The following is a 25,934-nucleotide window of genomic DNA, read 5'->3' as shown; positions in this document are numbered from 1 at the left end:
CTGTTTCCTCCTCCAGGGGATCTTCCCCACCCAGGGATTGAACCAGCATCTCCTGCATCTCCTGCATTAGCAGGTGGGTTCTCTACCACAGAGCCACCTGATTTTTCCTTAAATAATTACAAATAAAGAGACAGGGACACAAGCCATGGAAGAAAAGCACTGAGGCCAAGAGAGACTGTTAACACTGTTCCAGTGCTTCAGTTGAATGATGGGTTCGTGGCTGTTCATTCTATTAATAATTAATTGATGACTAAAAGAGAGCTATGCATAAGCCAAGGATTAGTAGTTCAACTCAGTTAGCTAAGGTACATTTAAAGAAGAATGCCAGGAAGGGAAGCAGAAGTTTGTACCAAGGACCATGTCTCCAGGTTTTAAGGAGGACTTGAAAGGAAGAACACACGCTGTAGAAGCCTGTTAGTGACAACAGACATGACTGGCTGTGTGACTCCGACACTGGATGCTTCTGGCAGATTGTAATCAGTGGCCTATCTCAGGCAGTAATTCTCCCAAAGAGAACTCAAGCAGCAGAGAGAACCCAGCAGTGTACCTGCGTTCCCTCCTGAGCCTGCCAAGATCTGGGGGTTCTGCTTGGGCCTCTCTCTTGAGACCTTAAGTCACTCAACCAAGCAAAGCTGGTCATATCCATCTCCAGAGGCAATGAAACCTTAAAAGTTGCCGATTTCAGTCTTTGTATTTTGTTTTTAGAACAGAATGATTACAAAATAACGTGAACATTTGGGTCTCTGTTCAGGTCAGCCCTGCTGCTGCTGCTGCTGCTGCTGCGTCAAGTCAGTCGTGTCCGACTCTGTATGACCCCACAGACGGCAGCCCACCAGGCTCCCCCGTCGCTGGGATTCTCCAGGCAAGAACACTGGAGTGGGTTGCCATTTCCTTCTCCAATGCATGAAAGTGAAAAGTGAAAGTGAAGTCGTTCAGTCGTGTCTGACTCTTCGTGACCCCATGGACTGCAGCCTACCAGGCTCCTCCATCCATGGTATTTTCCAGGCAAGAGTACTGCAGTGGGGTGCCATTGCCTTCTCCGTCAGGTCAGCCCTAGTCTTCTTTAAAAACCTCAGCGATGCTCATTTTCATTTTCCATGAAACAATCATTGTGAAGCAAATAGTATAATATTAACTGCATCTGGATCTCCCAATACTTTTCCTTTGTTCAGTTGTCAAGAGCACAAGGAGTCTCTCAAGATTCAAGGGTTGATAGGCACATTTCTGATGAGCTAAATAAAAGGTAACAATACTTCCCACATCCCGGTTTGAGGTTCAAGCAGATTTGGCTGGAGGAGAAAGAGTCAGGAAGACACACAGTTCTAGTGAGCAGTTTTCCTCTCTTCACGGGACAGGAGGTGGAGGGAACAACGCATAGACCCCTCTTCCAGACCAGGAGAAGCAAGAGAGACAAGGAGGAGGAGGATGGCAGGGGACCTGGAAAGACTGAGGACCAAGTATTGTAAGAGCCCACTCCTAAGTCCATAACCAACCAAAACCAGTTTCTTGCACACCATGAAATATTTAGAATTCTCATCAATAATTCAAATCTCAAAAGTTCTGAGCAACACTGGATAAAGAGGAAAAGAAATTCACCTCTGTGAAAGGTTCACTTATGTAAAAGAGACCCTTCTTGACAGTACATGTTGGCATCACTAAGGTCACCAGTTCAGTAGAAGTCACAGCTCATCTTCTGCATCAGGAGAGAATTACACCCTCTGATTGTTTTCTGGGAGAGCTCCAAACTTGAGTTCAAAGATCACCTTTACTAGTTTAAGTTCTTCTTTGTTTTAAAGAACTTTACATTTAACTTTCATTTATTCCCGATTGACAGCCTGACAGGTTCTTTCTGGTGTGGACTTTGGAATCAGACACACATGGGTTTGAATCCTGATTGGATCCTTCATCTCTCTGACTCTTAGTTTTACTCTTCTGCAGGACGGACCAATCACAACTCTCTCATGAGGCTGGCTGTCCTGCATAGTAAACGAGATGACATGGGCAAAGTCACCAACAGAACAGTATGTGGAACACAGTTGACTGCCCAGCAAACATTAATCATTTCCCCAGTGAGCTTACCAAGATGCAGAAAGAGAAAGGCCCTGATCAAGTGGTTCCCAAACTCATGGCCCCAGCCCTGCCCTCTAGCCCTTGAGCTTCAGGACCAGATCCACAGCTATCTGTGGGCCACCATGCCCTAGACCATTAACACAGCAGAGATCTTAGAACTGGATCGGTTCAGTTCAGTTCAGTCACTCAGTTGTGTCCAACTCTTTGTGACCTCATGGACTACAGCATGCCAGACCTCCCTGCCCATCACCAACTCACAGAGTTCACTCAAGCTCATGTCCATTGAGTCAGTGATGCCATCCAACCACCTCATCCTCTGTCGTCCCCTTCTCCTCCTGCCTTCAATCTTTCCCAGCATCAGGGTCTTTCCCAATGAGTCAGTTCTTCACATCAGGTGGCCAAAGTATTGGAGTTTCAGCTTTAGCATCAGTCCTTCCAATGAATATTCAGAACTGATCTCCTTTAGGATGGACTGGTTGGAGCTCCTTGCAGTCCAAGGGACTCTCAAGAGTCTTTTCTAACACCACAGTCCAAAAGCATCAATTCTTCAGCGCTCAGCTTTCTTTATAGTCCAAATCTCACATCCATACATGACTATTGAAAAAACCATAGCCTCGACTAGACAGACCTTTGTTGGCAAAGTAATGTCTCTGCTTTTTAATATGCTGTCTAGGTTAGTCATAACTTTTCTTCCAAGGAGCAAGCGTCTTTTAATTTCATGCCTGCAGTCACCATCTGCAGTGATTTTGGAGCCCCAAAAATAAAGTCTGTCACTGTTTCTACTGTTTCCTCATCTATTTGCCATGAAGTAATGGGACCAGATGCCATGATCTTCATTTTCTGAATGTTGAGCTTTAAGCCAACTTTTTCACTCTCCACTTTCACTTTCATCAAGAGGCTCTTTAGTTCTTCTTCACTTTCTGCCATAAGGGCGGTGTCATCTGCATATCTGAGGTTATTGATATTTCTCCCAGAAATCTTGATTTCAGCTTGTGCTTCATCCAACTCAGCATTTCTCATGATGTACTCTGCATATAAGTTAAATAAGCAGGGTGACAATATACTGCTTTGATGTACTCCTTTCCCTATTTAAAACCAGTCTGTTGCTCCATGTCCAGTTCTAACTGTTGCTTCTTGATCTGCCTACAGATTTCTCAAGAGGCAGGTCAGATGGCCTGGTATTCCAACTTCTTTAAGAATTTCCAGAGTTTGTTGTGGTCCACACAGTCAAAGGCTTTGGCATAGTCAATAAAGCAGAAGTAGATGTTTTTCTGGAACTCTCTTGGTTTTTCGATGATCCAACAGATGTTGGCAATTTGATCTCTGGTTCCTCTGCCTTTTCTAAATCCAGTTTGAACATCTGGAAGTTTCACAGTTCACGTACTGATAAAGCCTGGTTTGGAGGATTTTGAGCATTACTTTGCTAGCATGTGAGATGAGTGCAATTGTGCAGTAGTTTGAGCAGTTTTTCGCATTACCTTTCTTTGGGCTAGGAATAAAAACTAACCTTTTCCAGTCCTGTGGCCACTGCTGAGTTTTCCAAATTTGCTGGCATATTGAGTGTAGCATGTTCAAAGCATCATTCCTTTAGGATTTGAAACAGCTCAACTGGAATTCCATCACCTCCACTAGCTTTGTTTGAAGTGATGCTTCCTAAGGCCCACTTGACTTCGCATTCCAGGATGTTTGGCTCTAGGTTGGTGATTATACCATCATGATCATCTGGGTCATGAAGATGTTTTTTGTATAGTTCTTTTGTGTATTCTTGCCACCTCTTGTTAATATCTTCTGCTTCTGAAGGGCAGAGAAGCCCCAGCAAGATGGTAGGCGCTGGAGCGGCAGCTGCGCAGCACTTGAGCAACTGTGAGAAGATACCCTACGTGCGAGAACAAAGGAGAAGCCCCAGCAAGGTGGTAGGAGAGGAGAAATCGCATTTAGAATCAAACCCTATACCCACCAGAGATGCTCAGAGGACTCAAACAAACCTTGTGCACACCAGGACCCAGAGACCCACAGGGACTGAGACAGATCTGTGTTTGAGCATCTCCTGTGGAGGTACATCGGAGAAGGCAATGGCAACCCACTCCAGTACTCTTGCCTGGAAAATCCCATGGACAGAGGAGCCTGGTAGGCTGCAGTCCGTGGGGTCGCGAAGAGTTGGACATGACTGAGTGACTTAACTTTCACTTTTCACTTTCATGCATTGGAGAAGGAAATAGCAACCCACTCCAGTGTTCTTGCCTGGAGAATCCCAGGGAAGGCGGAGCCTGGTGGGCTGCCGTCTATGGGGTGGCACAGAGTCGGACACGACTGAAGCGACTTAGCAGCAGCAGCAGCAGTAGTGAAGGTACGGGTCAGCAGTGGACTGTCACAGGGACAAGGGCTCTAGGTGCAGCAGACCTGGGTATGGCATAAGCCCTCTTGGAGGAGGTCTCCATTAACCCCACCATAGAGCTATCAGAACTTATACAGGACTGGGAAACAAACTCTTGGTGGGCACAAACAGAATCTTATGTGCACCAGGACCCAGGAGAAAGGAGCAGTGACCCCACAAGAGACTGATCCAGACTTGCCCGTGAGTGTCCAGGAGTCTCTGGCGGAGGCATGGGTCGGCGGTGGCCTGCTGCAGTGCTGGGGGCACTGAGTGTAGCAGTGCATGCAGGGACCTTTTGAAGGAGGTCACTATTATCCTTCATTAACTTCACCATAGTCTGGCCTCAGGTCAAACAACAGGGAAGGAACACAGCCCCAGCCATCAACAGAAAATTGGATTAAAGATTTACTGAGCATGGCCTGCCCATCAGAAGAAGACCCCAGTTTCCCCCTCAGTCAGTTTCTCCCATAAGGAAGCTTCCATAAGCCTCTTAACCTTCTCCATCAGAGGGCAGACAGACTGAAAACTACAATCACAGGAAACTAACCAATCTGATCACATGGACCACAGCCTTGTCTAACTCAATGAAACTATGAGCCATGCTGTGTAGGGCCACCCAAGATGGATGGGTCATGGTGGAGAGTTCTGACACAACGTGGTCCAGTGGAGAAGGGAATGGCAAACCACTTCAGTATTCTTGCCTTGAGAACCCCATGAACAGTACAACTGATTAGAATTCATTTTATTCCACTGCTACCAGAAGAGGAAAACAGAAGTCTATCGTGTGTTACTTAATTTGGCCCCTGTTACCCACTGGTAATACAGAAACAAGATCTAGGTCACCCCCTTTTCCATGTGCTGTCCTAACTGCTTAAGTCCTGCACAAGCTCAAACACACATAAAAGCAAACTGAAACCTGGGTCACCCCCATCCGCGACCTGCTCATCTCTGCCAGCTGAGAATTATCCTCCCGTCCTGCTCAAGGCTTGTGAACATCCTTGGCAAGGCCTTCCCCTTTATTCTACATCCAACACTCACCCACCATTTCTCCCACTGTTTGCACAAATACACATGGCCATTTGGTACCACACAACCCTGTCTTTCACAAAGCCCCCCATGTATCCTTTCCTTTGGGTTTAAACTCTACAGCACAGGTCTGAAAGCTCACCACTTACACGAGCACAAGGTTCCTACCTAGACTCTCCACACCCACCCACTCAATCCGACCGCTCTGCAGGCCACACCCACGCCCACCACCCCGCATGGGTGCTCTGCAGAGACGCATCCAGAAACGCTACCAACGGCAAGACTGAGCCACAACTGACTCTTTGGCTATGACCATACCTAGAGGATAAGATGACAAAGCAAATCCAGAGGAGCAACCAAAAAGGTAGGTATAGGACCAGGAGAGGATGTGCAGGAAGGTCAAGAGATGGAGGCGGATGCAGAGAGAGAGGTAAGGCCGAGGAGTTTTCTCCTCTGTCCTGTCCAGAGCCCTGATCCAGTCACTGACCACCACCAAACACCCTGGGGACCAAGCAGTAGGAGGACTGATCCCTGAAGGAACATAAGAACAGGCTAACCTGAAAGCTGTTTAAGCAGGCAAGAAACGGGAGGGTGCACCAGGCACCCTAAAGGCCAGAACTACACTGCGAGATTAAAAATCACAGGCACCAAGTATGTCACCGATGTCTGTACTGGTATTAACAGTAAAGAAATCCAGTACTTGAAATGCCATCCTGGGTACTCAAGCAGTCCTGTGTATCTGGTTCAACTCTTAAAAAGTGAAGATATTTACGAGGATAAAATAATAAGCTAGTTTTTAGTAAAATGTCTCCATTTAACACCTCCTTTAGGAAAACTGCAGTATTTTCACCAGTCTTAAAGGTTATATATAACATGAAATACTCCTGTTTTCCAAAGTTCTGATTAAGTCATTCATTTGCATCTTACAAGCTTTCATATAAATTTACTCCTCAAAATAATGGCTTACATGTTAGAGTATGCCTGAAGACCTTCTCGGCCCTAAATTTCTGTGCTTCAAAGATGGGGGGAACTTCTAAAACATAAAAAGCTAAGGTACTGACCAAGATCCCAGTCAAATGCATAACAAAATCAGAAAAATATGAGTAATGATGAAGTCACTTCAGTGGTGATGGCTCCGAATAAGCAAACCATAAAAAAAAAAAAAAAAAAAAAAACCGCTTGCTATACCGCACATCAGAAAAGTATCTTAATTCAGGAAGTGAAGATTCAGACAAAAAGGGAGAAGGGGATACAGTGCTAAAAAGGCAAATCGACAGAAATCTGAGCAGTGACAGGCGCACACAGCCACCTCATCTGATCACTATTCTCAGAGAAGGATGACTTCCAGGCGGGCAGGAGCCTGGGGCCCCTGTCCCCTGCCTCTCGCCCCCAGACCCCGGTCCTCCAGTCCTCCACCACCGCCCCTGATCCCCGCCCCCAAGCTCCGTCGTCCCAGGGCCCCGTCCCGGCCCCCAGCCATCCCTATTCCTCTTCCCCAGGCGCCCTGTCCCGGGTTCCCCCTATCCCCATCCCCGTTCCCAGACCCCCCAACCCCTGTCTCCCATCCCCGATCCCCATCCCCAGGCACCCCATCCCTAGCTCCCCATCCCAGGCCCCCTCATCCCCTGTCGCCCCCCATTCCCGATCCCCGTCCCCAGGACCCCCGATCCCCGCTCCTCCTCATCCCCGACCCCCGTCCCCAAGGCCCCTGTCCGGTCCCCGGCCCCACCCCAGGGCCCGTCCCCGCCCTACCTGCCGGCCGCCGAGCCACAGCTTCTGTTCCGACGCGGGGAAGCCGGTCTCGGCCGCGAGGCGCCGCTTCACGTCGCGCACCGTCCAGGACGCGGGCACCGCTACTGTCCTGCAGCCCGCGCAGCCGGGTAGCACGGTCACCCGGAGCCACCTGCGTGAAGGAAAGGTCTCAGCGGGAGCCACGAGGGGCCTCGGCCCCCGCCGACGCGCGCTCACCTGTCGCCCATGGCGGGTCCTCACGGCCGTGACCACCGAACCCTAGCCATGCTCCCCGCCGGGCCCGGCCCCGCCCGCCGACTGGAGCCGCGGGAGGAAACCGCGGCCGGGGAGGGGCCCCGGAGACGCCGCCCGCGGGTACGCGCCCGCCAGGACCGTTAGCTGAGGAGACGCCCGGCCTGCGCGTCAGGACTTGGAGGGCTGGCCCCGCCCCGCCCCAAGCTCCGCCCCGCTCTCCAGGTCCCGCCCCTTCCTCACCTTTTCTTGAGAAACCCCTGGGCCCACCAGGCCTCACCCGCCCGTTAGGACTCGCCCCGCCCATCCGGCCTGTCCCGTTACTTCAGACGCCGCTGGCCCTGCCCCTCTCTCAGGCCCCGCGCGGCCCCGGCCCTCCCGGATTCGTAGGTGAGTTGCTGCTGGCCCCGCCCTCCCCCCAAGCCCCGCCCCGAGGCCCCGCCCCCGCCCCGCCCTCCCCACGTCTCTCGCGCGGACAGCCTCCACACGAATTAGAGAAGACGTGTGTTTTCCGTGACCGAGTTCCAAAGAGCCGGTTCGTGCAGAACTAGCCCTTTCCAGGGCCTCCGTCTCCTTCAACCCTAGGAACTTGTGTCTGGAGGCATCTCCAGATGAGATCGGCGGGGGCCTCTCGGGCACCAGCGGGGAAAGAGGCGGCCGCAGAACCGTGCCTCCGCGCTTTCGTTTCCTGTTTGCTTTTAAGGCACAAAAGGACGATCTATCGATTCAGTTTCCTGCTGGACTTCCAGCCAGAAAGCCATAGATGAGAAGGCACGCGGACTTAACTCGGCAGTATTGTCTTCTGTTGTGGCCTGTTACCCATCGCACCTGCAAGCTCCTTGAAATCAGAAGCACGCTCTCAGAGTCGATGGACTCGCCCCCGAGTGACCAACGTGGCCTTGCCATTTGAAAGTGTATGTGGCTTGATGACCCTTCAGAACATGTCCTTTCTTCGGGCTAACTTCTCCTAGGTGTGGATGAGACACGTTGCAAAAAAAAAAAAAAGGCAACATCTACTAAGGCAGCTCAGACTCTGTCGTGAACAGGTAAACTTGTGTGCTTCTTGTTTAAATACCCTTGGTAGAATTAAATTTTCGTGTTGACCCCAACGATGGCATTAATTACTGGTTTTCAATTATACTTCTCTCACACACACACACACACACACACACACAAGAAATATTACTCAGAACTCATTATCAGTAATAAAGATACAAAACATCCCTACAGCTGTTCCAACCATATTTAAAAGTGAAGTTCCTGTAAATCATTCAGTTCTTTCTCTGCTTGGAAAGTAAGTTTGTTCAATCAATCAGAGGGAGACAAGCTAATGCAATATAAAGATCAGGTCAGAAAACTCTAACAAATATTCACTTCTTCAATCAGACAAGATGATACAAGCAAGTGTATCAGACAGAGTGAGACTAGTATGATATGCTATAGCTTATATGCAGAATCCTGATACAAATGAACTTATTTACGAAACAGAAATAGGTCTCAGAGAAGTAACTTATGATTACCAGAGGAGAATGGTAAAGGGGAAGGATAGATTGGAGTTTGGGATGGATATGTACACACTGCTATATTTAAAATAGATAACCAAAAAGGACTTACTGTATAGCATGGGGAACTCTGCACAATACTCTGCAATAACCTAAATGAGAATTTTTAAAAGAATAGATACATATATATATATATAACTGATTCACTTTTCTGTACACCTGAACCTAACCCAACATTGTTAATAGACTATTTGTGCTTAGTTGCTCAGCCATGTCCAACTCTTTGCGACCTCATGGACTATACCCCGCCAGGCTCCTCTGTCCATGGGATTTTCCAGGCAAGAATTACTGGAGTGGGTTGCCATTTCCTTCTCCAGGGGATCTTCCCAACCCAGAAATCAAACTGGGGTCTTCTGCATTGCAGGCAGATTCTTTACCAGCTGAGCTACCAGGGAATACTGCAATATAAAATAAAATAAATTTCTTTAAAAGACTGTCAACAAGTAGAATGTAAGCTCTCACTCCTCTGCTGAAGTGTCACAGTATGCACGACCCCAGGACAAATCCTTCACACCTCAATCCTTTGATAACCCCCTGGTCCCTGATTTTCTTAAGCATCTCCTAGGGAGCCAGGCAAACAGGATGTGGTGACAGAAGAATATAGATGCACAGTGAAGACTTGAGAGACAGAGAAATGACCTGAAAGGACAGGATTTCATAAGAATCAAAGCAGATTTGGCTGGGGAAGGACGCGGATCACAAAAAGCTCTGAATATCTGGGGTTCATAGTATGCTTGAAATACACGTTAAAGGATTAGTCAGCATGGGGAATGCCCATCTGGAACTCAGCAAGGTGTCAAAGCTAAGGATATAGAGTAGGGAATCATTCATTGAATCAGTGAGTATTTATTCAACCTCTCCTATGTACTAGATCAAGTCACTCAGTCATGTCCGACTCTTTGCGACCCCCTGGACTGTAGCCCTCCAGGCTCCTCTGTCCATGGAATTCTCCAGGCAAGAATACTGGGATGGGTTGCCATTTCCTATGCCAGGCCATTCTCCTCACCCAGGGATCAAACCCATATCTCTTGCATCTCCTGCATTGGCAGGAGGGTTCTTTACCACTAGGGCCACCTGGAAAGCCCAGGTGTCTGTTTAGAAACAGACATTTCTAAATGGCAGGAATACAGCAATGAACGAAACAGAGTCCCTATCGCATGCTGATGTTTTGAGGAAGGAAAACAATAATAAACAAGTGGACAAATTATATAAATTCACATCACGAGGTCAGCCTGTTCTTTTTTAAGTGAGCGGAGGGCATCGGGGCAGTACAGGACAGGACAGGAGAGGTACTAGGGTGGTTGGAGAACTCCTACCTAAGAAGGCCCAGTGAGCAGATGCCGGGGTAAAGCACAGGGAGATGACCTTATGCAGAAAGAACCTACAAAGGGGGACAGAGAACTGGGGCAGCTAGCACTCCCTCCCCTTTCACCTGCATTCAGTGTGATCTAATTCTTTTCCCTCTGCCAGTTCTCTCTCTGATCCATGTCTCACCCAACACAAACCCAGGTTTGGAATTACTGTGTCCTTTTACTGATGGTTTCATGGGGCCTGGAAGAGGTCGTCACACACAATAGGTGCTCAGTAAATACAGAGAAAGGAAGGAAGGACCGAGAGAGGGAGGGAGAAGAGAAGGAATGAGTTAATATCTGGAACATACAAAGAAGTGGAAACTCAAACATTATTCATGATACGAATGCCCACCCAAATGCTAATGATTTTATACACTGCCATAAATGTAAGGGTTTTTAATATGATGGTAATTACACCATGGACAAATAGTATTATTCAGTATTCTTGTCACGGTGTAAACCTCATTTCTAATAATTTCCTGACTTTCCACTGCAAAGAACTATCTTAGGCCACTTAACCCAATGAATGCTTACATGGGTATTTTAATTTTTCAAAAGTGTACAAACTTCAATGAATATCTGTTCATGAAACATCACCATTATGTATGACAAGAAGGAAATTTGAAAAATATATTCTAGGAAATGTTAGAGAAGTGTGAAGTTCGCTCAGTCATGTCCGACTCTTTGTGACTCCATGGACTGTACAGTCTATGGAACTCTCCAGGCCAGAATACTGGAGTGGGTAGCCTTTCCCTTCTCCAGGGCATCTTCTGGACCCAGGAATCGTACTGGGGTCTCCCACATTATGGGGTGGATTCTTTACAAGCTGAGTCACCAGGGAAGACTTAGGAAATGTTAAGCTGAGCCTTAATGCTTTTATCAAATGCAGAACAACAAGAAACCAGAGCTTTCAGTCCCTCCTTTCAGGCTAAGTCCAAGTCAGTAAGCAAGGGGGATCATGGGACCACCCTCTGAGCCTGTTTCAGTTGTGGAAACGGGCAGATAAAGCTGTTTGATCGCACATGTTGAACTCTGCAGGACACATTGAACAATATTCCTTCTCATGACACCTGTTATAACTTGCCCTGGTGTTTCCTTTCTCTTTCCCTGGATGTCACACCTGGCACAACACGGGCCCCAGCTTCCCCATCACTCTTAGGTGATGAAAATCTCCCAGTCCCTGCCAAACGATTCATTTTAGTAACTGAAAATCCTACCCAGGGTCATCATCAAAAAACACCAGTCCAGGGCTTCCCTGGTGGCTCAGTGATAAAAAATCCACCTGCCAATGCAGGGGATCTGGGTTTGATCCCTGGTCCAAGAAGATCCCACATGCTGCGGAGCAACTAAGCCACGCACCACAACCACTGAGCGTGTGCTCTAGAGTCTGCGAGCCACAACTATTGAGCCCAAGTGCCACAAATACTGAAGCCTGTGTGCCAAGAGCCTGTGTTCTGCAACGACAGAAGCTACTGCGATGAGAAGCCCTTACACAGCAACGAAGACTAGCTCCCTGCTCACTGCAAGCAAGGAAGAGTGCGGCCATTTTTGTTGTCGTTTAGTCGCTGAGTCATGTCCTACTCTTTACAATCCCATAGACTGTAGCCCGCCAGGCTCCTCTGTCTTTGGGGTTTTCCTGGCAAAAATACTGGAGTGGGTTGCCATTTCCTTCTCCAGGGGATCCTCCTGACCCAGTGATCAAATCTGCATCTCCTGCATTGGCAGATTCTTTACCAATGAGCTACTAGGAAAGCCCATAAATAAATGAATCTTAAACACACACACACACACACAAAACACGAGTCCAATCCAGTGTAAAAATTCCTAAATTTTTATTGTGGTCCATTCTCAGCCTCACACTGCAGTTTGGAAGCATAGCTCCAGGCTGAGGTTAACTTCCCCTGAAACAATTGCTTCATGACTTTATGAAGTGGAATGTTCCCGATTGTGTGTCTTTGATTCAAGGGAAACAATTAATTGGTTCCTTCTGCAGAATGTTGGCCAGTTATAAAAAGACAAAAGTGTAACAAATCATTATTCCCTTGTTTCATGAGTCAGCACAAGACTATTTAACTTGGAAACAGAAAGATGACGATATTGTGGGCACACAGTTCAGTGAAGTCCTAAAGGATGAGTAAAACCATAAGCCAAGCAGAGAAAGGAAGACGGTGTCTAAGGGGGAGGAAACCGGACCACAAATCATGGAATAAAAATAGCAATAAAGCTGAGGAGCTTCTACAGTTGCCTTTGAAAGGGTCAGAGGGTAAAAGTCATGCACAGCATGAAAAAAATAGAACCATGTGGTCATGAAGCCTCTACACCACGAACATGTGGAGTGACCGGAAGGACATAGGGAGCACCCTTTAGACTTTAATCAGGTTAGGTGATCATAGCTACATTCTACAAAGACTCCTCAGGCACCAGAGCTTAGGATGACTGAAGAAGATAAGACTTAAGAACAAAACCAAGAAAAACTGGTCTCTGTGAGATTAAGTAAAATGCTTCAAGAAGGGAATCAAGAGTGCCAAGTTGCTGAAGTGCCCCCACTTGACAACAAGCAGGCCACTCTTGACTTAGTTCTTTGCTCCAAAACCTACAGTGATCTGTAGGATCAATGGTCAAACTATCCAGCGTGGCACATAAGGCTCATCACAGTTTAGCCCCCATCAATCTTCTCAAATTCTTCTGTGGCCACCCTGCCAACCCTGATACAGTCTGTGTCCAAGATCAGCTGATACTTAATATCAGCATTCATGGAATACTCACTACATGCCAGGCACCTACTAAAAACCTTCTGTGATTCAGCTCATTCAGTCTTCCCAGCCACCCAGAGAAGCACATGAAGACCTCAATTTCAGGTAAGGAAAATGAAAGTAAACATCTTACTTATAGTTCTACAGCTACGAATGGAAGAGTCTGATTTTGAACACAGGAAATGCAGCTGCAAAGCTCCAGCACTGTTCAGTGTTAACCTAGTCAGTCAGTTCAGTCGCTCAGTCATGTCCGACTCTTTGTGACCCCATGGACTGCAGCACGCCAGGCCTCCCTGTCTATCACCAACTCCCAGAGCTTGCTCAAACTCATGTCCATTGAATCAGTGATGCCATCCAACCATCTCATCCTCTGTCATCCCCATTTCCTCCCGCCTTCAATCTTTCCCAACATCAGAGTTTTTTTCTAACAAGTCATCTCTTCACATCATGTGGCCAAAGTATTGGAGCTTCAGCTTCAGCATCAGTCCTTCCAATGAACATTCAGGACTGATTTCCTTTAGGACTGACTGGTTGTATTTCTTTGCAGTTCAAGGGACTCTCAAGAGTCTTCTCCAACACCACACAGTTCAAAAGCATCAATTCTTTGGTGCTCAGCTTTCTATATAGTCCAAGTCTCTCTGTTAACCTAGTGTTTACAAAATGTGGTCACTTCACACTGCCTGACCTTCCCCATGGGCTCACCTGCATTGTCCCACCTGCCTGCATCCTCCAGTCAACCCTCTCTTTCTGAAAATCCCTAAGTTGTAGTCCTAGATCACTACTTCCTTAACTTTTCCTGAACTCTTCAGTCTGATTCATCCTGTATAACCTGTATGTTGTACATTCACATTGGTACTATAGTGCCAATCACATTTCTGTTAATCATATTTCATTTCTATTCATTGCAGTGCGTGTCTCTTTGTACCTTAAGGGCCTAGAACTAATAAATGTTACTCAGATAGTTAGAGTTAAATGAATGGCTGCATATAAATGGATATTCATTCTACCCCTAACATCAGTCAGCAAGGTTTTATTTTGTTTTTTTGTTCTGTCCAAGATGCTTTTGGTTGCAAATAACTGATTACCTGACTAGCAGTAGCTAAACTGGTAAGGGTTTGTTTTTCTCACAGCTCAGAGGAAGGGTGCTCTTCTTAAAGATCAGCACCCCAGTGACGTGGGGACCTCTCCTCCTTCTCATAAAATGGCTAATACAGCTCAACATTTCCACATTCAGTGAAGGAAGAAGGGAAAAGGGAAGACTCCCACCCTGTCTGTTTTATGGGAAAAGTAGAATTTCCCAAGCACACTTCTGTTTCTCTCTCATTGGCCAAAATTCTTATCACATGGACACCCTGTAGCTGTGAGGAAGCCGCAAGAAAAGTGAACACAGTTGTCCCTGGGTATGGCGGGCAGGATGGAGGTGGATTGGTTCCAGGACCTCCATGGTTTCCAAAATCCTTGGATGCTCAAGTTCCTTGTATAAAAGGACATAATATCTACACATAACCTACACACATCTTCTGCGTACTTTAAATCATCTATAGGTTTACCATCTGAGCCACGAGGGAAGTCCCTAATACTTTAGGCTGAACCAACAATTACTCATAAATTCTATATAGGTTATATATAATACCTACTACAATGTAAACACTCTGTAAATAGTTGCCAGCCTGTAGAAAATTTAAATTTTGCTTTTTGGAACTTTCTGAAATTTTTTTCTAGTATTTTCAACCTATGGTTGGCTGAACCCTCAGATGCAGAACCTGTGAATACAGAGGGTCCATGGGTTTATCTAGCCTTCCAAACATCTGTGGTAGGTTCTAGCAAGAGAGATGGAATTTATGAGTGATTGTTGGCTCAGCCTACAGCTTTGTTCTAATCTACACAGCAAAGTTATGTTTGAGTTATCTGTAGAAGTATTAGGGACTTCCCTCATGGATCAGATGGTAAAGAATCAGCCCGCAGTGTGGGAGACCCAGGTCCTATCCCTCGGTTGGGAATATCCCCTGGAGAAGGGCATGCAACCCACTCCAGTATTCTTGCCTGGAGAATTCCATGAACAGAGGAGCCTGGTGGGCCAGGGTATGGGATCGCAAATAGTCGGACACAACTAAGTGACTAACACATACTTTAGAAGTGTTAGAAAACAGTGTAACTGGTAAGACTGTAAAACCCTGAGTACTAACACGTCAAGGCACATTTTCTGAAGGATTAGGGGTAATGTTTTGTGCTCGTCACCTTTCTCTGCCTTGGGATGGTAATCAGGGCAGATTCTATGGTTTTTCTGCTCACTCTAACATAACCACAGTTCTGAGGTCTCTTTAAGTTATACAACATGATTTCACTTCTATAATTGGAACAAATCCAGCCAAAATCATTATATAAAATTTAAACCTTCAATCCTCATGCAAAGGTCAGCTTTCTCCTTGCTGAAGCCATCAGCATCCCACACTAGGGTAGGTAGTCAAAGGCTGCTGGCCTTTGAGGGGAGCACATGGGGGTCTGCTCTCTCCCGACCCCACATAGTCAGCTGCAGTTGACCCCACATAGGCCAAAGCCCTGAGACAAGAGAGGAAGGGGGTGGGCTGTTCCTCCTTGGCTGGGTGGTCCTGAGCCCCATGGCTCTGGCAGGGGAGTGAGTTCACCCTCTCTCTTCTTACCCCCTGTTCCTGAGCATCTCTGTTTGATAAAGCTCTCCCATTTCTGCTTTCCATCAGATCGCCTGACCTTGAAGGAGCACAGAGAGTCCACTGTCTTGGGTGAGGTTTGGTGGTCGCACAGGCTTTCTCTCCCGGCTTTCCCAGGGTGCCCAGCACCTGTCCTCTGCCCTGTGCAGCCTCCACTGCTGGTGAACATCCTAAAAACCCTTTAAAATGGTGAGTCTCATGATATGTGAATTATATCTACCATAACAACAACATTGTAGTTGATGTGAAGCAAGGCGTTCCCTGCACACTGTGTGTAGAACCCCTCTGGGCTCAAACACCTGTGAACGTGGCTCCCGTGATCTTTCTGGTGGGTCCAGTGGTTTATCTATTTAACTGTCTTCTTAAGATGTTCTGGGCCTTTTCCAGAGTGGTCGAAACAGACATCTTTGCCCTCAAACACATACGTGAACAAGATGAACTACAGACTCCTTAGGAGAACATGCGAGTTCTACTTTGCACACTCATCCACGCCCCCCCACCTCACCACTGTGCTCTCCCCGCCTTTCACCTCCCCTTCCTGGCTCTGCTCCAGCCCCATCAGATCAGCTCCCCTGCTCTCTCACGTGGCCTTTGCCTGTGTCCTTCTTCCTCCTCCAGCACCTACTCCTCTTTCAGATTCGGGAAGCCTATTTGACTTACCCCGTGTGTGTCTGCTCCCTAAGCTCACAGACCCCACGCTCCACCATCAAGGCCTCACACAGAGTGATCCTTACACAGAGGACCTGGTCTTCAACAAGAGAGGCCGGTGGCCCAGGCATAGCTTTTCCAGAAACCACGTTCAATAACCAATCAACCAAACAAGTGAAAAAACTTCCTTCTCTTCATGCCGGTGTAGACACAGTAGTTTGACTTCTATTTTTAGTTCCATTCAACATGCTTTGGGAAATGATGTCATGTTTCTGAATTAACGTTCCTGCCTTTGCTTCTTCCAAAGAGGGCATTATGCACCCCCTAGAGTAAAAGCATCAGGTAAAGCATGAGACTGTACACGCTTTACCTGATGCTTTTGAATCTGTTGTTAATGTGAGAGGTAGTTGTTGAGTTGCCAGAAATCCAGATTGTTCATATATAACTGGGCCAAAGCCCCATTACCCAGGAAGAGCCTTAAGTGTAGTCGTGCTTCTGAACGGCAACAGGGTAATCAGAAAGAACTTGGCATTAGAAAGGGAAAAAGTGACTCAGGCCCTCAGATTTTGTCAAGGTGACACATCTTGAGCTGTCTTAACCATTTCAGGAATAATAAAACCGCGCATGGCCCCTGAATTCCTCTTCTATTATGATAATCTTTGATGCAACATCCTCTTTTGGAACATTTTATAGAAAATACAGGGACACAGCGAGCTAACTATGGCAGTAGGTACATTAAAATGAATGTACCCCATGCTAATAATTAGAGTGAACTGAACTGAATGGAGTCTCGCCCTAGACACAACAGTAAGGAAACTTTTGACATAAACCTATAAAACGCTCCATCATAAAAATTGATTACACTGGATATAAAAAAGGAAATGGTATGAGCAACGATACCATAATGCACTCTAATACACTTCTTTTTTCTGTTTCTTCTGGCTATTTATATTTTTCTTTTCTTTTAGGAAATTAACAATTTCCCTTCTGTTTTGCCCTTTATTTTACATGTTGCTTTTCTTCACTCTCCACCTGTCTCCACCCCTACCCCCTTGAAATTGAAAGTGAAAGTCATTCAGTCATGTCAGACTCTTTGCAACCCCATGGACTATACAGTCCATGGAATTCTCCAGGCAAGAATACTAGAGTGGGTTGCCATTCCCTTCTCCAGGGGATCTTCCCAACCCAGGGATCAAACCCAGGTCTTCCACATTGCAGGTGGATTCTTTACCAACTGAGCTATCAGGGAAGCCCTCTGCCCCCTCGTGTGCAAATGAACTGATGGTCAGATTCTCGGCTCTCACACCTTTCCATGGGAGGGATGTCACCACTCCGAGCTCACCGCCTCACCTGTAGGACCCTTCCTTGGGGTTATGAAGAGGTGAAACAGGCTATCGCTGACCTGGAAGGGTCACTTGTATTCATACAATAAAAATGCACGACAACCAGGATGCTCTAGGCACTGGCACTCTGATTAAGGGGCACAGTCCCTAGAGGGGTATGTCCCCTTCTATCTGGGGGGTGAGTCAGCTCACAGAAACAGCAATCAGGCAGGTACCATGAGAAGGAGGCCTCACACCCTTGTCACCTTCATCTTCCCCCGTGCTCTCCTCTCTGGCTCTGGAGGTCAGTGCCGGAAAAACCATGAAGCAGGCCAGTGTGTCTCAGGTCCCCTTCAACCTTTGATCTGAACTTCACCTCCTCTCCTGACATGCTCTGTGCTTGTATGCACTGTATCCCCAGCTCTGCTGAGCTCAGTAAACATTACCCCTCCTAGGTGTAGGCTCTCTGCCAGGGGCTCAGAAATCAGACAGATAATGATCTTAATAACGGCTCCACTGCCCATTAGGAACTCAACAGCCTGTGTGCTCAGTCATTCAGTCTTGTCCGACTCTTTTGCAACCCCATGGACTGTAGCCCACCAGGATCCTCTGTCCATGGAATTTTCCCAGCGAGAATACTGATGTAGGTTGCCATTTCCTCCTCCAGGGAGTTTTCCTGACCTAGAGATCAAACCTGCATCTACTACATTGGCACTCAGACTCTTTACCACTGAACCTTGAGGGCAGCCAAGACTAAAATTACGCAGAAACATCATTTCAACATAAAAGGGACATGCTGAAATAAAGGCAAGCTGCTGAGTGCCACAGCATGGCTTTCCATTAAAGGCTTTCCTGGACGAGCATTGCAGTCAAGAAAGAGACTGCTTTCCTGGGTGACCCTCTGTCTGTACAGAGGTCTGGTCTTCTCTTCGCTTGTTGTCTCTCCTCCTGAGCGTACCCAGGCTCAGCTCCCATCAGCTGTATCCTTCACACCCCCACCAGGCACACCCCTTCTGCGCACCAGGACCCCCTCCAAAGTGGCCCTGGGACTCCATTCTGGTGCATTCCCCTGTGTTCCTGTGTGTTTGGAGATATCATTTATTTTTCCTTCCATCTCTTTAACCTTCTTTGGAGAAGACCACACACACAGGGAGCTCCCAGCCAGCCCTCCCTCTCCAGCCCGAAGCACTGCACTCTGACCCCCGCTGCTTCTTCCCCCAGTGGCTCAGCAGACACTTCCTGGCTCTCAAGGGGCTGTTTTAATTTCTACCACAGTGTGGGCCCTGGGATCACAGGGCAGGGGGAGGTACATCACTTACTGCCTCTGAAATCCTATCCCCAAGACCGTTGTTCACTTAAAGCAGTCATTGGGATGTGAGAAATGGAAAATCATGCACAATAATAATAATCCATGTGGCTAATGAAACACTTCCTAGGCACCAAACACTTGTCATTTAATCTTCACTAAAATCCTATGAGGCATGTTTATTCCTATTTTACAGATGAAAAGGAGATTCAGAAAAGTTCTAACTGCCCCAGACCACATGCAGAACCTGCAAATCCATACCCTGTGCATATCCCCATGTGGGGCTGTTTATCCTGGGGAAACCGTGACTCCAGGGTGCATGCTATACTGTTCAAATCGGAGAAAGGTTTTCATGTACAAAAATTTCTGTGACTCCAGAGACAGATGTGGGGTTCACTATAAGGAAAAATATCCCACCAATTAGAACAGCGCTTGTTTGTATTTACTTATCACCAACCACATGCTGACTCTTTCACATCCACTGTCGTATTTAATTCCCAGATGAATCTAACATTATCATCCACAATTACAAATTAGGACTCAGGACCCAGAGAGGGCAAGTAATTCGTCTGAGGTTTCCTTGCAAACACCAAGTGTCAAGACCGGAACCCAGATCTCCATTCAATGTTCTCATTCTGTGCTGCACCCCAGAATTGAAGCAAAAGAGAAACATCTGCTTTGAGATTCTAAAAATCTCGCAGAGTCAGCACACCTTAAGGGGTGCATGCATGCTTGACTGCTAAGTCGCTTCAGTCATGTCCGACTCTTCGTGACCCCATGGACTGTAGCCCACCAGGCTCCTCTGTGCACGGGATTCTCCAGCCAAGAATACTGGAGCGGGTTTCCATACCCTCCTCCAGGGGATCTTCCCAACCCGGGGATCGAACCCATGTCTCTTATGTCTCCTGCATTAGGCAGGTGGGCTCTTTACCACTAGCACCACCTGGGAAGCCCATGCCTTAGGGGTAGGTGCCCTAAATTCTCTCCTAAGAGCTAATCACAATCTTGTATTCTCAAGCATGTGGCAGTTTTACAGTCTGGCCAGACCTAGGCAGCACAAGAGCCCTTGGGCACATGCTGGGAAACGCTTTTAAATGAATATGATAAATATGTGAGCATGCACTACAGAATAGAGACACAGACAATGCAGCCGAAAGGGTGTGATTGTACATTTCACTACTTCTGTTTCATTCATGATAGCCAATTGAGTTACTTGTTTAAAACTACGCTCCCCTACATATTTGAGTGCCTCTGAGAGTTCTTGAAGGATAGGCCTGCTGCAGTCCATGGAGTCGTAGAGTTGGACATGACTTAGGGACTAAACAACAACATATTTAGCTGTGAAGAAGTGTTTCAAACAGAATCCCTAGACCATAATTTGATTAAACTAACATCCTCTGGTCAGAAGTATTTGAGAAATGAGTTTATTTATGAAAAACAAATGGGAATCTTCTTTATTTTGTCATATTTTATCTTTACCATTTCTTGCTTATGTTCATTAAAATTTTTTTTAAACATTTCTTATTTTATCTCATTTCCAAATGTTTGGACTTGGAGTAATAATGTCAATGAATGATCACTTCAAAAGCATCATGTTTTATGTCTGTGCAGTCAGTGCCACAATAACTTGAAAATATGAATCATAGAAACTGTGCCCACAAAATTATAGATCTGTGAATTTGTGAGAAACAACTTTCTGGTTTTTTCCTTTGCTTTGTATAAAAAGGGATCATGCTACAGCCTTCCTCATATGGAAGGTTTACAAATAGCTTCATGCATTTGCTGTTTGGCGGACAATGATAGTAGTTGGCAGGCAACCACTTGGAGGGGACACAAAGGAAATGCTAGTTAGAAATAGGTCAAGAGAGAGTTTTTTAAGGAAAATTGGGAATGAATCCATAAAAACCAAAAATGACTGAATTTTATATGATTACTGTAACTGAATGGACACTTCCACTGTTAAAATCCTACATTTTGCTCATTTTCCAAACCATTTCAAAATTTCTCTTGATAAGGATTTTATTGGATAAATTAGTTATAAAATGGAAAAGATATCTATTTACTAACAGCATCTAAAAAATGAATATTTCTGAAGAACCAAAGACAAAATTTTTAACAGAGAAAGCATAGACTAATAGTCATATGAACAGTTTTTTTTTCAGAATTCATGCAAATCTAAATCTGAAAAAAAAAAACCCTATGATTGTTCACTATTTCTATAATCTTTATAAATATAAAAGCTAAGTAATTTTGGCTGATTCATGTTGATGTTTGATAGAAACCAACACAATACTATAAAGCAATTATCCTTCAATTAAGAATAAATACTTAAAAAAATAAAATAAAAAAACTCATCAGTGTAAAAGCTATTAAGGGCAATTGAGTGTACTTCAGAAAACATATGCTTAATGTTATTAGCAATTAAAATTTATATGTGTGTTTGTCTTTTAAGCCTCTGGTCACTTTCTTGTTTTCTAAATATTTTCGCACTGCCCCGAATCCTTTCCCCTCTGACTAATCCTGTTAATCAATTCCTGTTGCCACTGAGTTGACCTGTTATGAAGTATGACTTAGCCTCTCCCCAGCATAACAACACTCAGTCCTTCAAGTCCAAAGGCTCCGTAGACTCAGCCTTCCCACCTCATCCCCACCCCTCCTTCCTGGGCATCCTCCCAGAGCCCTGCAACCACGCTTATATCCTTATACCTTTTTTGCACATTTCTCTGGACATTCTGTTTTAAAGACATTAAAGAGGAAAAAAAAGCACCAACGACTAGACATGACTTAACCAGTCAACTGAGTGGACTTAATCCATGGATAATCCATGCTATGAATTTCAAGAATGGGCTAAACCTAACTAACCCTTTAACCCTTCACTAAACAGTTGTAAGTAAACTGGGTAACATTCACGGTATTTATGCTAAAAATGCATTAGCACAATTTCCTGGTCCAGAACAGGAAACAAGGATTTCGAATCATCTCTTATTGTAACATGACCTAAGAATGCAAAGAATATGATGACAAGGTACACAACTACTAAAATGCAGACATACAGATGACCCTCCCAGTGTTTGCCTTTTTCAGTGACTGTGGGCAGTGGGCAGAGAAGCCTCCAGTTCTCTGCAAGGCACATGTTCTGCTTGCCAGCCCTCTGTCCTCTTCTTCTGGGGCTCAACTGAAGCTTTAAGTTAAGCCTTCCCTAGTTTAAAAAAAAAAGGACAATAGAAGTGTATGATGGGTCTCTAGTCATACACAGATCCATCACATTTGCCTCCATCTTCTCCATGCATGAAAGGAACAAATTAAATAGTGTCTGAAATCTCTTCCTTTGGGACTCTGCTTTCAGCCACCACTTTCTTGCAACATGAGAAAGGTTTTCTTTATTTTGTTTTTTATTTTTTTCTCTTTCTGTGGGCAGTAGGGAGCAGGTGGCCATTTAATTTTATGTCAAAATGTCAGATTGTTAGGCTGCGCCTTCCAATGCCAGTTGTCACAATCATAGGCAATCCCTTTTATACATTTTTCTGTTTTTAATATTTTCTATGATTCTTCAAGGGACGTTTTCTCTATTCAGTCTTTGAAGGCTTTTTCTACAGCACCTATTTAACTTGATCTAGGGATGCTGCAGGTTTCAGATTGCATTTGGCATTGGCTCTGGAAAGAATTAGCATTTTGTTTCTATGTTGTTTTTCTGCGGCTATTGCTTTCAATCATAACAAACTAGAAATAAAAACCATTTATATTAAAGTATCATAAACAAATCATTTTGCCTACTGCTTAATTAAAAAAAAATAATAATCTTGAGTCAGTTGGACTAAGTTACCATTTCTATATGAGATTCCCTCTCCCTCCACCCCTCCCCCAGGAGATTCAGTAAATGAGATAATTTAAAACTGCGTTTTTTGCTGGATAATACACTAACATTATCATTATTCTCAAGGAAAAGCTATCAGTTGGTTTTTCAGTGGAGTGGACCTTCCTGAGCAGTATCTAGAGGGCAATAATTCCGACCCCTGTGAATTTTCAATAACACATGTATTTCTACAGCTGAGACAGTTCCTCGTCTCCCATCAGTGATTCTGTGACTGCACTGAACCCGTCCTGGGTCTGCACACAGGTCCTCCTTCCCCGACACTAGCCCTCCTAAAGCGGGGCAGCCCTCGGGGTTCCCCAGGGACCGCCCTGCAGTTTACAAAGCTCACACACACACACATCTGTATCCCCAGGGCTCTGCTGCGAGGACCAGGGAATATAGGACATCTAGGGTTTGCTTCAACATGAAAAGGCAAAGAAAAAGAGAGACAGAAATAACTGGCAGAATTATGACAACTGCTGAAATCTCCCCATTGGGTATAGGATGTTCACTGTAATAAACAGTTCCCTCTGCTTCTCTGGACACCTGAAATTCCTCATGATAAAATTTTTTTACCACGAGGCACAGGGGTACCAAGGCCAAGCAGAGGATTTCTGCTAATTCCAGGGGAGGGGGATGACAGCCGGCACCCTCCATATGCACCAGCACCCCACGGGAGGCCCACTCTCCACCTTCTCTGGGCCCCAGACCAGCCTGGGACCCAGAGTGGACCGTCAGTGGTGTCTCCAGGATGCTCCTTGGGCCTTCTCTTTGCCTCTTGCACTTCCTGTCTGATGGCCAGTGACATGCCATAAGCCCCTCCCCAAAGAGATTCCAGAGCAGGTGGAAACAGAGGGGCTGACACTGACGGGAAGTGACACCCCGCCACCAACAAGAGGGACGAGACAGACTGGTCTGCAGCTGCTCTGTAGGCTGGGGCAGCAGTGGTGGTGACCGCGGCACCCCCCAGGGCACCTGCATTGAGGACAGGTGCCCAGGTTGTGGTTGGGGCTTCGTGCAGGCTTCTGGAGGATGGAGGGATGAGAGCAGCATCAGATACAACACAAGTGTCTTACATTCACGGGCTCTCATCTAACATTTTTATGGGCATTGTTTTCCCTAAGGCTGCATGACTAGAAAATGGGATTCAGACCAAGTATGTCTGGCTCCAAAGTCTACACTCTTTCCATTACATGATTTGTTTTCTCTTAAAACAAATGGGTGTCTGTGTTTGTGGAGGGTGTTTGTGGAGTTGGTCCTGTTTTGTTTGGATGTGGAGGTGTGTGTCTAAGGAAGAGAGAAGATGTAGAAGGGACAGGATGGGACCCAATGTCCCCTCTCTGGCCACATGAGAGGGACCGGTTTGGAGCCTGTGAGGACAGAGGGTGAAGGACCAGTGCCATGAAACCCTGGGTGGGAATAAGTCCAGGCAGCACTGCCTCTCTCCCGGGAAACAAAATCAGCTCGGGCTTGGGAAGAAGGCATTCCTCTTCCTGACCTCCAGTCCACAGGTGGCAGTCACTTTGGTCTCACGGGCTCTGCTGGGTTAAAGTCTTACAGAGGCACCACCTACAGAGGTCATGACAAGTGCCCCTGACCCAGAGGCTCAAGTGGAAAGAACATAAGCAAATCCATTCCTGAGACCATAGGAGATGTCACCACCCCAAGGACACCCAGAAATAGCCAGGGAAGAAGTTAAGCCAACAAAAAGAGCATCAGGGTTAAGGTCTTATCAACAGGTGAAGATCTGGAGTCATGGAGACGTGGGTGTAAATATGAATTGACCTTATTTACACTCACGAACTTCTGAAACCTAGGAGGGGCAGCATAATCACTAAAGCACTTGCTCTTTCTCTGGACTCCACCTCCCCAGCTCGAGTCCTGGCTGACTGCACCACGTCCATAGCTCCATCAGAAGTCAGGGCTGGCTGGTTTGCTTGGCCCTTTACAGCCCACTACTGCTCTTCCCCACTAAGCTTAGTCTTCATACACTTGGACTCAGCTAGTCTGCCTCCTCTCCTGCTCTCTGGACCCTACTCTCTTACCTGAATCTTTACTCCTCCTACTATGGCATAATAGGAAATAAATATGTGCTCTTTGCCTCTGAGTCTTGGCACAAAACTCCTAAAACTCTCGGAATTCCCTGAGAAAAGAGTGTCTTTCATATACTGATGAGGTAGCTCAAGGCAGGGCCCGTAGATAGCTTCAGATGGGGAGGGAGGCCTCAACCCTGTGATTAGAGGGTTGGAGTTTTCTGACCCTTCTAATCTCCATGGAGTGGGAAGGACTAGAGTGAGTTCAATCAGTCGATGATGTAATCAGTCACCCCAACATGGACACTTTGCTGGGAACTTGGAAACAACCACTAAGCTACAGGAACTTCCAGGCTGGTGACCACATGGAGGTGCTGGGATGTGGGGGCCCCCGGAGAGGGCCTAGGAGCTCTACACATGCACTGCCCCCAAATCTTGACCCATGATCTTGACAAGAGCTCTTGTCTCTTCCATGAGCTGTTACAATAAACAGTAATTGTAAGTAAAGCACCCTATGGGTTCTGGGTCAGTCTAGTGAATTATTGAACCCAAGGGAAGGGGTTCTGGGAACCCCTGAATTTGTAGTTGGGGTGTCCCAGGGATCCCATTCCCACAGGCACCTGAAGTGGAGGTGATCCCGCAGGACTGTCTGTGACATGGGGTCTGTGCTAACTCTGGTAAGTTAAGTGTCACAATCAACTTAACAGGCTGGACTCCCAGGAGGTCCTGGAGAATTAGGGAACCGATCATTTTGGAGAGACGACTCAATCCCCATCCTCATTGGGTTGTTGACATTCATCTTAGATGTCCTGGCCACTCTGACACTGCCAGGTGGCCAGAACACTCTCCCAGCCTCAGTGGAGAGACTGACATGGGAGCAGCACTGAGAGGTCAGTGGGGGGCCTCCTCCATGCAGCCCTCCTGGCAGCCTCGTCGCTCACCTGGGTGGTGACCACAAACTGTAG

The 25,934-nt window shown here is 46.4% G+C and overlaps 1 protein-coding gene across 4 annotated transcripts in view; it reads right to left on the bottom strand.

Annotated features, from left to right (window-relative positions):
* Positions 1-25,934, bottom strand: part of SACS (sacsin molecular chaperone) — an 81,643-nt gene that overhangs the window by 34,357 nt on the left and 21,352 nt on the right. For 3 of the 4 annotated variants that reach the window (XM_027557580.1, XM_027557579.1, XM_027557582.1), the window contains exon 3: positions 7,223-7,373. In XM_027557580.1, coding sequence (XP_027413381.1) covers positions 7,223-7,373 — 151 coding nt within the window. Of the gene's footprint in view, positions 1-7,222; positions 7,374-7,438; positions 7,584-25,934 lie in introns of those variants that run through there. The other variant, XM_027557581.1, reaches the window with a different exon arrangement.

This window comes from Bos indicus x Bos taurus, chromosome 12, assembly GCF_003369695.1.
Source record: "Bos indicus x Bos taurus breed Angus x Brahman F1 hybrid chromosome 12, Bos_hybrid_MaternalHap_v2.0, whole genome shotgun sequence".
Classification (NCBI taxonomy): Eukaryota; Metazoa; Chordata; class Mammalia; order Artiodactyla; family Bovidae; genus Bos; species Bos indicus x Bos taurus.
The sequence above is the reverse complement of the archived record's forward strand: the minus strand, read 5'-3'. Positions and strand labels throughout refer to the sequence as shown.